Source organism: Diabrotica virgifera, chromosome 1 (genome assembly GCF_917563875.1).
Source record: "Diabrotica virgifera virgifera chromosome 1, PGI_DIABVI_V3a".
Lineage (NCBI taxonomy): Eukaryota > Metazoa > Arthropoda > Insecta > Coleoptera > Chrysomelidae > Diabrotica > Diabrotica virgifera.
The window spans coordinates 235958976-235972069 of NC_065443.1; the positions used below are offsets into that span (position 1 = coordinate 235958976).

General features: G+C 34.2%; 1 protein-coding gene across 7 annotated transcripts in view; it reads left to right on the forward strand.

Moving 5' to 3' along the window:
* The window catches only part of LOC114326736 (zinc finger protein 664-like), an 81911-nt gene that overhangs the window by 19336 nt on the left and 49481 nt on the right, over positions 1 to 13094 (forward strand). The window contains exon 3 of one of the 7 annotated variants that reach the window (XM_050647935.1): positions 6054 to 7346. The exons of the other annotated variants lie outside the window; for them this stretch is intronic. Within the exon in view, the coding sequence (XP_050503892.1) occupies positions 6054 to 7189 (1136 nt within the window). The 3' untranslated portion in view covers positions 7190 to 7346. Of the gene's footprint in view, positions 1 to 6053; positions 7347 to 13094 lie in introns of those variants that run through there. 7 annotated transcript variants of the gene reach the window in all.

The window sequence follows — 13094 nt, forward strand, 5'->3', positions numbered from 1 at the left end:
TAGGGTGGGAAATTTACGCACAAGAGACATGTTTCATCATACTGCAAAGGGTACAATAGCCCTTTGGTTAGATTTTCAAGAAGTGGAAATGAATTTTGCATTTCACATGATTTATTGAAGTGTTCAGTTAAATAACTTACGAGGCATTTAGACCTTTTTCGTAGTTGATTTAGCTGCTACTTGTTTCATTTCAGTCATTAACTTGTATTTGTGGTTTTAAACTGTGTATTTTGTAAATTCATACTACATACACATTTTGTATTTTTAGAATTAGTATAGGTTGTATTAATATATAATTATATGTAAGTTTTGTATATTATATAGGGTGAGGCAGATAAAGAGCCTATTCGAAATATCTCGAGAACTAAATTAAAGAAAATTATGAAAATTGGAATATAGGGGTTTTGAGGTGTGAACTATTGAATGAAAATATTTTGGTCTCTTTGCTACTTCTGGTTATACCGGAAGTTGATTGTAACTTCGTTTTTTTTTAAATGGGACACCCTATATATTTTTACGTTTTGGGATTCTCCTCGATTTCTTATTTCTTAAAATATAAGGTTTTGTAATATTATACAGGGTAGATTAAAAGATAATTACGTTTTTTTTATTAATTTCGCAAGTGTGTATTTGGATTCCGAGCAGTAAAGACGTACCATATCGCTCTCGAGATCCAAGTTCCAAGTTTTTGTGCCGGTCTCGGCTATCGGCCGGGACTAGTTTATGGTAATTAGTGAAATAATAATTAAAAAACGATTTGAGTGATTAATTCTAAATTACTATTTATGTGATTAATTTTTAACTCAGTGGCGTACTATATTAAGGAAATGTACCACCAAAATCAAGTGCCAAATGGGGGGTTGTATAATGTGCCCCAAATATATACACAGCCTCAACAACCTCCAGTAATATCGCCCCCATTTTATGGATTCCCGAGCAGCCAACAGACAACAAACCAATATATCCCGCCTACTCCATTCCCAAACAATAATCACCAATATAACCAAAACCTCCCTGCACCTCAAATGGATCAACCAAATACATCAAATGCTTCCCAATACATCCTCAGTGGAGAGGAACTTGTCATGGAAAACTCAAGCGATGAAGACGACGAAACCATAGAAAATGTCCATGATTGGCAAACAGTCAAAAAAATTACAAAAAAAAAGAAAAGCAAACCCCAAAGATGATAACACAACAACAATGCAAGTGAGTACAAACAACAGATTTGAACCATTAGAAAACCTAACTGATAATAATAACACACCAGTAACACCTAAACCTCCACCTATATTTATCTATGGGGTAAATGATATCAAAAAGATGACTGAAAACCTATCGACAGTCATTAAAGCAGAAGACTACCAGTCGAAAGCTCTCCCAAATGACACAATAAAAATAAACACAAAAACTATTGAGTCATACAGAAAACTTATACAGCATTTAAATAGTAGCAAAATAGTTCACCACACATACCAAGCAAAACAAGATAGAGCTTATAGGGTAGTTATAAGAAATTTACACCACTCGATGCCAGTTGAAGAAATAAAAAGTGAACTAGCTAAATCAGGGCATACTGTCCGTAATATCATTAACGTATTACACAGAGTCAATAAATCACCACTGTCAATGTTCTATGTGAACCTAGAACCGAAAGAAAACAACAAACACATCTATACACTGGATTCTATCGGCAATATGAAAGTCAGCTTTGAACCTCCTCACAGAAAGAAAAATATAACACAGTGTCAGCGCTGTCAACGTTATGGACACACAAAAGCGTATTGTACAAGACCTTACGCATGCGTGAAATGTGGAGGAAGTCATCCAACGCCAGAATGTACAAAACCCAGAAATACACCAGCAAAATGTGCCCTGTGTAACGGAGAACACACTGCAAACTATAAAGGCTGCGTAATTTACAAGGACTTGCAAAATGTAAGAAATAATAGACAACGCGGAAATCAGTCAACCCATAATAATCAGAACCCACATCAAAATGTTAACCCAGCACCAACTTCACAGTATCAGAGTCAACAATCACAGTACCAACAACAGAATGGAACCCAATCCTATGCCCAAGCAGTAAGAGCAGGAAATCAAGTAGCTGACATAGGGTCTCAGATGAACTTATTCTTAAACGAATTTAAAGCAATGTTCACCCAACTAATGAATCAAAACAGCATGATCCTTACCACGCTAACAACATTAATTAATAAAATTCATTAGATCTGTTCGAATAGCCGAATGGAACGCAAATGGTTTAGCAAACCATAAAGCAGAAGTAATCCAATTCCTAGAGGACAACATAATAGACATCCTCTTTGTATCCGAAACGCATTTCACAGAAAGAAGCGTAATTAAAATACCTCAATACTCAGTCTACCACACTAGTCACCCAGGTGGAACAGCCCATGGAGGATCTGCAATAATTATAAGGAACAATATACAACATCATCAAATGCCGGAACATAAAACAGATAAGCTACAAGCAACAATACTTAATATAAATGCCAGGCCTTGGAACTTCGAAATTGCTGCAATATATAGCCCTCCTAGACATAGAATCACAACTGAAGAATACGAAGAACTATTCAACAAGCTAGGTAACAAATTCATTGTTGGAGGTGATTGGAATGCTAAGCATACGAATTGGGGTTCACGACTCATTACACCAAAAGGCAGAAGCCTACTAGATGCCATCAACAACACAAACTGCACCTACTTATCGACGGGACAACCAACGTACTGGCCGTCCGATACAAATAGACTACCAGATCTACTCGACTTCTTTATCCTAAAAGGAATTGCAGCAAACTACACAAACATAGAAGCAAGTTGGGATCTCTCGTCTGACCACACACCAATCATAGCAACAATCAGCACCCACATAATCAAACGACCTGAAATACCCAAGTTGACTTCCCCTAAAACTAATTGGTGTGAATTCAAGTACCAGCTTGACACGAATATAAATCTTGGAATCAGACTCAAAGAAAAAGATGACATAGATAAGGCTATAAACCACTTCACCTGTCAAATTCAGCAAGCTGCATATCGAGCTACACCATCAACTCCAAAGCAAGAAAACAAAAATACCACTTCGAATTATATTAGACAACTAATAGTCGAAAAACGAAGAGCAAGAGGTAGATGGCAAAGAAGCCGCAACATTAATGACAAACACGAATATAATCGATTAACCAGACAATTAAAAACAGCGCTAAATGAAGCACGCAATGCCACATTTGAACACTACATTAGTACCTTGTCTAAAGAAGATCACTCAATATGGAAGGCAACAAAACACTTAAAGAGACCTACAGAACACAACTCGCCAATTAAGAAAGACGATGGTACTTGGGGAAGATCAGACGAGGAAAAAGCTTCAGCATTTGCAGAATACTTAGCTGGTATTTTTAAAGAACACCAAGTAGAGAATAATGATGATGGAAACTTAATAAGATACTTCCTGGATAGTGCTTGCCCTATGACGCTTCCAATAACACCATTCAATACATCAGAAGTTAAACTAGAAATAGAAAAATGCAATAACCACAAAGCACCTGGATTTGACCTAATAACAGGATTAATACTGAAACATCTTCCGAGAAGAGCATTGGTCATGCTAACTACAATATACAATAGTGCAATCAGACTGACATATTTCCCAATCACATGGAAATTTGCGCAAATAATAATGATTCACAAACCGGGTAAACCTCCAAATAAAACATCATCCTATCGGCCAATCAGCTTGTTGCCGATAATGTCTAAGATCTTCGAAAGACCACTACTTGGTAGACTGAAGAATGACATTAACCTAGATGTAGAAATACCCACACACCAGTTTGGTTTTAGAGAGAGACACTCCACAACACAACAGACTCATAGAATTATAACAAAAATCCTTACTGCTATTGAGGAAAAAAAATATTGCACAGCGGCATTCTTAGATGTAGAAAAGGCATTTGATAGAGTATGGCATACTGGACTTTTATACAAACTCAAATGTATTCTTCCAACCCCCTACTACCTAATCATGAAATCCTACATTGAAGATCGTTACTTCCAAGTAAAATATAACACAGCAACTTCCACATATTTTCCCATTAAATCAGGTGTACCACAGGGTAGTGTCCTGGGCCCTCTCCTTTACCTATTATTTACCGCAGATATCCCAACCACTTGGGAAACAACCCAAATCTCAACATTCGCTGATGACACCACCATAATCGCTGTCAATGAGGACCCTATTATCGCGTCTGCACAACTGCAAAACCACCTTGACCAATTGGGAACATGGCTCAACAAATGGAAGGTGAAAGTAAATGAAACGAAGTCAACCCAAGTTACATTTACAAACCGAAGAGATGTATGCCCAACAATAACACTAAATGATACACAATTACCAGTCAGCACACAAGTCAAATATTTGGGACTAACCCTTGACAAAAGATTAACATGGAAGCCGCACATCCAAGCCAAGAAAACCCAGATCAACATCAAAATACGACAAATGAGCTGGCTTATTGGTCGAAAATCAAAACTCAATATTGAAAATAAACTGCTCCTGTATAAAACTATGATAAAACCAATTTGGACCTATGGTGTTCAACTCTGGGGATGCTCAAAGCCATCAAATATCAAGATAATACAAAGAGTCCAATCAAAAATATTGAGGATGATATTCAACGCACCCTGGTATGTAAGCAATAAAACCCTACACGAGGACTCAGCTACACCCTTGGTAGAGGAAGAAATTCCAAGGATCACAAAGAACTACCTTGATGGACTGAGAAGTCATCCAAATGATGAAGCAAGACTGCTGAACAATCCTCCCGAATTCGCAAGACGACTGAAGAAACTATGGCCAACAGATTTAATAAATTAAATATATACATATTGTGATCAAATGTAAAAAATTATAATAGGAGGGTTGCCACAGGGCAGCTTCTCCCTCATGTATTTAACATTCAAACTATTTGCTTATAGCTTCGATGAAGCAGATTGTAAATGAAAATATGTAATAAAAAAAAAATTAATTTCGTAGCAAAATTCACACCCTGTAGAATTGTAGTAGTTTTACTTCAAAATCCCTTTATATGTTCAAATGATTTTTAATATGGTGTCTACTATTGTTACCAATTATTAGTATAGCTTAATTTTGAATTTTAGTATACAGGGTGGGTCGAAACTCGGAATGTGCATTTTCTTATATGGAACACACTATATTTTAGTATTGTAATGAAATGGTATTTTATGGTACTTTTTAATTTCTTAAGCATTCCCTATATCCAACTGCTTTAATTTGTGCTTAATTGTTAATCGCACCAACAATCTTAACTACGTAGATATTTTGATAGCTCAACCATTATTGGCAATTTTAAGTATAAGTCTCGATTAGTATGTATTTATTTCCGAAAAATTTTTTGTGATTGAATATTTTTACGGCCAACCTAATAAAATTTCAGGTATTTTGTGCTGCAATTAATGTTTGGCTTGAATCACCAATAATTCACAAATTGAAGCAGTTAGGTATAGGGAAAACTCAGAAAATACTCATTCTGAGTTTCGACCAACCCTGTATACAAAAAAGGAAAAATTTAACTATACCAATAATTCTTAACATAGTAGACTATACCAAAAATCATTTGAACATAAACAGAGTTTATTATGTCAAACTACTACAATTCTACAGGGTGTGAATTTTGCTACGAAATTAATAAAAAAAACGTAATTATCTTTTAACCTACCCTGTATAATATTACAAAAACTTATATTTTAAGAAAGAAGAAATCAAGGAGAATCCAAAAATGTAAAAATATACAGGGTGTCCCATTTAAAAAAACGAAATTACAACCAACTTCCGGTATAACCGGAAGTAGCAAAGAGACCAAAATATTTTCATTAAATAGTTCACACCTCAAAACTCCTGTATTCCGATTTTCATAATTTTCTTACCTTGAGTTCTCGAGATATTTGTAATAGGACCTTTATCTGCCTCACCCTGTATAAAGGAGTTTTCTTTAATGAATAATATCGATTTTTAGGTTTCCCTTGGGAATACATTCATACTGATGCAAACAAAGAATTTAGCGATCATATTAGAAATAACAGCAATTTGAGTCAATATTCAACTGCTGCTGTGAATACGAACACTAAGGAAAAACCTTTTTTATGTGAAATTTGCAACAAACAGTTTTCACAAATTTCCTATTTAAAGCAACATCAAATAGTGCACACTGGAAGAACGCCTTATAAGTGTGAAATTTGTTTTAAGCAGTTCATTACAACAACTGGTTTGAAACAACATATGATATTCCACACTGGAGTAAAAACATATATGTGTGAAATTTGTTTTAAACAGTTCATTACAACAATGGGTTTGAAACAACATATGAGATTGCACACTGGAGAAAGTCCATACCAGTGTGAAATTTGTTCTAAGCAGTTTACCCAAAAAGGTAATTTGACAAAACATATCAGACTACACACTGGGGAAAAACCTTACAAGTGCGAAATTTGTTTCAAGCAGTTTACTACAGCAGATCATTTAAAAACACATTTGAGAGTGCACGCTGGGGAAAAACCTTTTTTATGCGAAATTTGCAGCAAACAGTTTTCAAAAATTTCCCATTTAAAGGAACATCAAAGAGTGCACACCGGAAAAACGCCTTACAAGTGTGAAATTTGTTTTAAACAGTTCATTACATCAATGAGTTTGAAACAACATATGAGATTGCACACTGGAGAAAAACCATACAAGTGTGAAATTTGTTCTAAACAGTTTACTCAAGGAGGTAATTTGAAAAAACATATTATCAGAGTGCACACTGGGGAAAAACCTTATAAGTGCGAAATTTGCTTCAAGCAGTATAGTGATTTATTTGAAATGAAAATACATTTAAGAACGCACACTCTAGATAAACCCTACAAGTGTGAAATTTGTTATAAGCAATTTGGTGATTCACGTTATTTGAAAAAACACTTGATAGTGCACAAAGGAAAAAAACCCTACAAGTGCGAAATTTGTTTTAAGAACTTTTCTCAGAGAAGTTCTTTGAAAAGACATTGTAGAGTGCACACTGGAGAAAAACCTTACAGGTGTGAAATTTGTCTTAAGCAATTTAGTCAAGCAAGTACTTTGAAAACACATTTGAAAGTACACACTGATGAAAAATCTTAATAAACTATAAACACGATAAAGATGCTCCAGTCATTAACTTGTATTTGTGGATTTAAACTGTTTATTTTGTAAATTTATGCTATGTACATATTTTGTATTTTTAGAATTAGTATAAGTTGTATTAATATTTAATTAGATGTAATTTTTTATGTATAAATGAGTTTTCTTTTGCATTTATTTTATAGTGGAGCGCATATTGAACCCAACCTGACCCAACCGTTGGCTGTCGCTGTGGTAAATAGAGACGGGCAAAATCAGTGCGGACGTGTAACGGTTACTTTTGATACCGGTACAAAATACTGATGTATCTGATCCTTGTACTAAATTGAGTAGACAACTTTAAATCGGTATTTCCGTACTTGTAACTTGTAACGTTTTAAATATCTAACACCTCCCTAGTACTCGTAGCGACATGACTTTCGAAAACATCGAATTTGATAATAAGCGGGCGCATAAAAAGATATCTTACACTGAGTATTTTGTTTATGCACATAATATATGTTTAAAATAATATCAGAATTATTTAGTAATCCCTCCTCTACTGATCGGTCATAAAAAATAATACTATCTGCATATTTTGTTTTTAATTTTTAAGCATACCCAAACAAAAATGTAATTTGGCGACCTAGTTGAATTTGAGGGTAATACGATCTTCGCAGTCATCACTCATTGTTTTAAGAAGAATAACATGAATAATTTTTCATTGATAATCTGTAGATTTATGAAATTATCTTCTTGTGTAGCCATGACTCTGTTTTTTCAATGTGCCTCTAGAAAGTTGTCGTTCCATCGTTTTCGTGGTTTTCCCACTGATCGTCTTCCTATTGGGAACCGTCTCTCACTGTCCTTGCTACTCTATTTCTTGCCATTTGGCTTATGTGGCCATTCCATTCTATTCTTCTGTTTCTTACTCAATTATTAATGTTGTCCCCCTTGCATCTCCGTCGTATATCTGTACTTCTAGCTCTGTCCCATAGAGTCTTACCATCGATTTTTCGGAGGGCTTTCATCTCCGATGTTTCGAGCAATCTTTTTGTCCTCTCCGTTTCGGGTCGTGTTTCTGCCGCGTATTTCATTATTGGTCTGATGACCATTTTGTAAATTCTGCCTTTCATTTCTTTTCATTTCTTTCATTTGTTTTTCTCCCATTTGGTATCCTGTTTTAGTTCTTACTTTTTTTTATTTCATCCATGATCAGGTTGAACAATAAAGGACTCAAGGAATCCCCCTGTCTTATCCCATTGCCGGCTTCAATTGGGTTAGTAGTTAGTTCATCCTCTACTTTTACTTTTATTGTGTTGTTCTGGTAGATGTTTTCGATCGTTTTAATTATTCCTCGAGGTACCTCTCTTGAGTATAACAAATGGACGACGTCCTTTAATTTGACCCTGTCAAATGCTTTCTTAAGGTCGACGAAACATAAATGGCGATTTGTTGTATTCTAACAAGTCCTCTTGAACTTACCTCATTATAAATATAGCGTCAGTGCATGATCTTCCCGACCCAAAACCTTGTTGTTAACGTTATAACTTTATTCAATTTGTTTGTTATCACTTTGGTTGTTAATTTTAATGTTGTGTTTAATAAGTTAATTCCTCTGTAATTCTCCGGGTCCGACTTGTCTTCTTTTTTTGAAGAGAGTTATTAGGATGCTTGATCTCCATTCTTGCGGTATTCTGTTTTGTTCTATTATTTTTTCTATTAGTTTTAATAGTTGTTCAGTCAGATCTTGTCCTCCGTACTTTAGGAGTTCGTTCGATATTCTGTCCTCTCCTAAAGATTTTCTATTTTTTAATTTTCTTAATGCTTCCTTTATCTCTCCCTCCTCGCTGTTTATTTCTTCATTGGTCGTAACTTCAGCTGTTGGTGGTTCATTTTCGTCGGCTTTAGCAAATAGAGATCGGAAGTAATCTACCCATGTTTCCTTCTGAATGTGTTTCGTTTTTATTAATTCGTTCATCTCCTTTCTTTGTCCTCTGATCATTCTTCATACTTCTTTTTGTGTTCCGTAGAAGTCATGTTCCATCTGTTTTGAGAAACTCTGCCAGTGTTCCCTTTTTATTTGTCTCACTAAAGTATTCGTTTCGTTTGTGATTCGTTTGTAGTGGTTGTATGCCTGATGTGTTCTGTATTGTAAAAAGGCTTTCTTCTTTTCTTCACATTTTATCTTCACTTCCTCTCTGAACCAAGGGGTTTTCTTTTTTAATATGTTATTCGTTACTTTCCTCTCTCCAAGTGATTCTGTTGCAGCACCGATTATGTTATCTTTGAGTTTTTGCCAGCTTTCCTCGATGTTATCGTTTTCTAATATTCCATTATCAGCAAACTTCTCTGATATTCTTTTTTTGGACAAGTATTCCGTGGATTTTGTATTTAGTCCTTCGACTCTGATTTTTGTTTGTTTTGGTACTGCCCTCTTGGTTGAGAAGTATTTCATAATTATTCCTACTATTTTACATAGTACTAGGCTATGGTCGCTACCTACATCTGCTGAGTTGAGGCATCTTACGTCGATTATGTTTGATGGATGTATATCTCTGTTGGGTACGACATAATCAATCATAGATCGTTGTCCACGGGTGTTATTAAATGTATATTTGTGTTGGTCTTTGTGGTCAAAAAATGTGTTGTTTATTTTAAGTTCGTTATTCGTGCAGAAGTTTATCATCAGTTCTCTATTTTCGTTTTTAACATTTTCATTATGTTTTTGCTTAATTCCGGGTATTATTTGGTTACCTATTCGGGCGTTAAAATCCCCCAGTATTATTATCTTCCCTCTAACTTGATCTACTAATTCGTCATAAAAGATTTCCCTTGTTGTTTGAGGCTTGTTATTTTTTGGGCCGTATACTCCGATGACATTTAGATCTTCCTTTTCCATTTTAATTTTTGCTGTGACAATTCTTTCCGATATTGACACTCTGATGTGATTTTGGTATTTTTGATGTATTAGTAATGCTACACCTACTATGGCCATGTTTTCTTTTGCTACTCCACTGTAGATTAGTATATATTCACCTAATCTTGATTGTCCTTTTCCTTTTTTTTTTTGTTTCCTGTAGATCGCATATATTTATTTGTTTCTCTTTCAATACTTGGGTGATTTCTTGATCTCTAGTGTTGAGTGATCTGATGTTCCATGTGGTAATTCTCAATGTTTTTCTTTTGTCCTTATTTCTCGCCATGGTCGTCTTCAAATGATCAAACCGGTTCCGAAGCATCAGATTGTTTCTTTGAGCAGTATTTGTTTTTCCGATTGGTAGGTTGCTAACCTCTCCAATCACCCTCCACATTTTATCCGGGCTTGTGACCGGCTGTGGTAACCGCATATTATTCTATTAAGTAGTAGTCAGAAATTATATAATAGTATATTATTCACCAGTGGTGTCATGGTGCGGAACACCGCGTGCCGTTCCGGCACTGGTTAAGAAAAGAAAAAAAAATAAATAGAGAACTTGGGTTTTGTAAATAAAACACGGATTATAGAAAACGCTCTCTATATTTCGATATAGAATATAGTACAACCATTGATTAATAAATATAGGGGAGAAGATACGAAACCCTGTGCATTATTTTGTTCCCTTTAAAATCTGCCTGTATAGTGGCGCGCCTAGCGTAAATTTGTTGAAGCTAGCAAAGAACTAACAAGCACTTATTCTACGTGGTCCGTATTCAAAATTTTAACGCACAGTCGCTGTCCTATTAATCTGTTTTAATACCTGTATTAATTTTTTTCTGCAAAAACGTTGAAAATATAAATTGACTATAGTTTTTTTACTAGTCTTGACCTTACAAGTAAATACTTTTCGAGTTATATTTGCGCGTGAATATATTCATGTTCCAAAGAAAGTATGTTTCATGAGGAAATGAGGAAGTATTTCGCCAAAAAAAAAAATATTCATAGCAAAAATACAGCTTATAAAAAAATGAAAAAAATGTTTTATATATGACATATGAAGTCATAGACCCAGTAAGAGCAGAGTTGTAGCTAATAAAAAGTAGGTTCTTATTCGTCAAATTCCAAATTGAATATTTCTACGTGAAATAACCAAAAAATTAAACACTTTTCGGGAAAAACTCATCATAACTTTTTTAAAGTGTTTAAAAACAGCTTTATTTTTTTAAGTTTCTAGTATCAGAAGTAAACAAGTTGCGCACATAATAAAGTTGATCCGTTTTTTGTAAAAAAAAATCTTAAAAATCACCTCTTAATTAGCATCCCAGATGAAATTAATCAGTAGCGCTTCATAAGTTACTTTACGTATATGTATGCTTATAGAGTAAGTTTCATCGGTTCAAAGTGCTTATTTTTGAAAGGCTGTAGTTAAAAGGGCTTCAATGGGTCACTAGTCACGAGTATATGCAAATTTGGAACAGCCATATCTTAACCAATTTTTGTGTTACAGAAAAACAAAATATTCAGAAAAGCAAAATCACTTGGGATATTTCGTATCACTGATAATTATAAAGTTATTTTGAAAAAAAAGGCATTTTTCTTTCAAAACAAAAAAAATTACTGTAAAACTAAATTTACGATAAAACTTACAGATCATGACAAGGCGAAAACGGCGGGTCCGTTGGGAAAAATATTCCCATGAGATTTTTTGGCATAATCACATTCGTGAGACATCCCAGAATAAGGTTCAAGAAGTCGCCCACGTGAAAAGTGGTTCAATTTTTTTTAATGAAATTGCAAAAATCAATATTTTTGGCTCGGACATTTTTTTTTGTGGGTTTTTTGGACCATTCTGGATAAAAAAGGTCTCTTTTTTTTGCTTTTTTGGTCTGATTTTTTTGCGACGGATATTCTTGAGTTGGGATTGATTTCATGTAATCGAATGAACTATCTTTTAGTAAAGTCGTCCCAGGAACGCAACTCATAAATATTGGCGATATCATTTTAAAGTCTTCTACTTTAAAATGTATAATATACGTCTGAATTTCCAATATAAATGAGTCAGATTAAATAAATTATTAGAAGATTTTTTTTTACTTAGCAACAACATTTTTGTTTATTTTAATAGTATTTTGTATTTTGACAACGAAACCCGATTTGGGCTTCGAAACGTGAATAAATTCATTTTTTAGTAAAATTGTGGCTTATTTCCCATAGAAAATACTTAATTATAAAAATGCCACAAGGAAATAGCTTCAGAACAACCCTAAGTTATACGTCTATAGTTGCCTTCAATAGTAATTATAAGTTGACACATTAGGAGTTGGCATAGTTTTTTGCAAGTCGAAGATGATCGCAACTTTTCTAGCATCTTATGGCTTCAACAAGTGAAAGTATTTTTCTGTCTGAGCGAAAGCTTTTTCTTCTGCCGAAACATGATGTATTTTTATCTGAAAATTTTCACATTTATCACAGGTGTTTATACTTGTCCTTTTGAAACTAAGGTTGAACTGAGTATCTATTAAAAATATTCCTGTAAAAGCTTTCCTTTACTGTTTTTCTTCCTTACAGAAATCACAATAAGGTTTAAAATTTTGTAATTGGTGTATTGCCAACTATTTAAATAGTTGGAGCAAACAGTATTTCTTAACTTACCTTCAGTTTTTATGAAGAACCAAAACAAATTCTTTTTAAAAACAATGTAGGTTATAATAACATACAGCACTGCAGTTTACAATAAAGTATTACTTTGACAAAAAATAATGTTGCTTTAGAGGAGCTACATATCATCTCAAACCCTTTTTTCAGTGCGTCACAGATTGTCGAATTCTCTCTAATGCATTACAGTTGGAAGTGACAGAAAAAAACGTACATCTGTGATTATTGTACACTGAACTTAGAAAATGATGTATTCTTCGACAGGTATTTGCATATTAAAAAAACTTATACTTAAAGATGTATATATTGGTTGGAGATTACAATACTCACCCTAAATAGATAACCAATCAA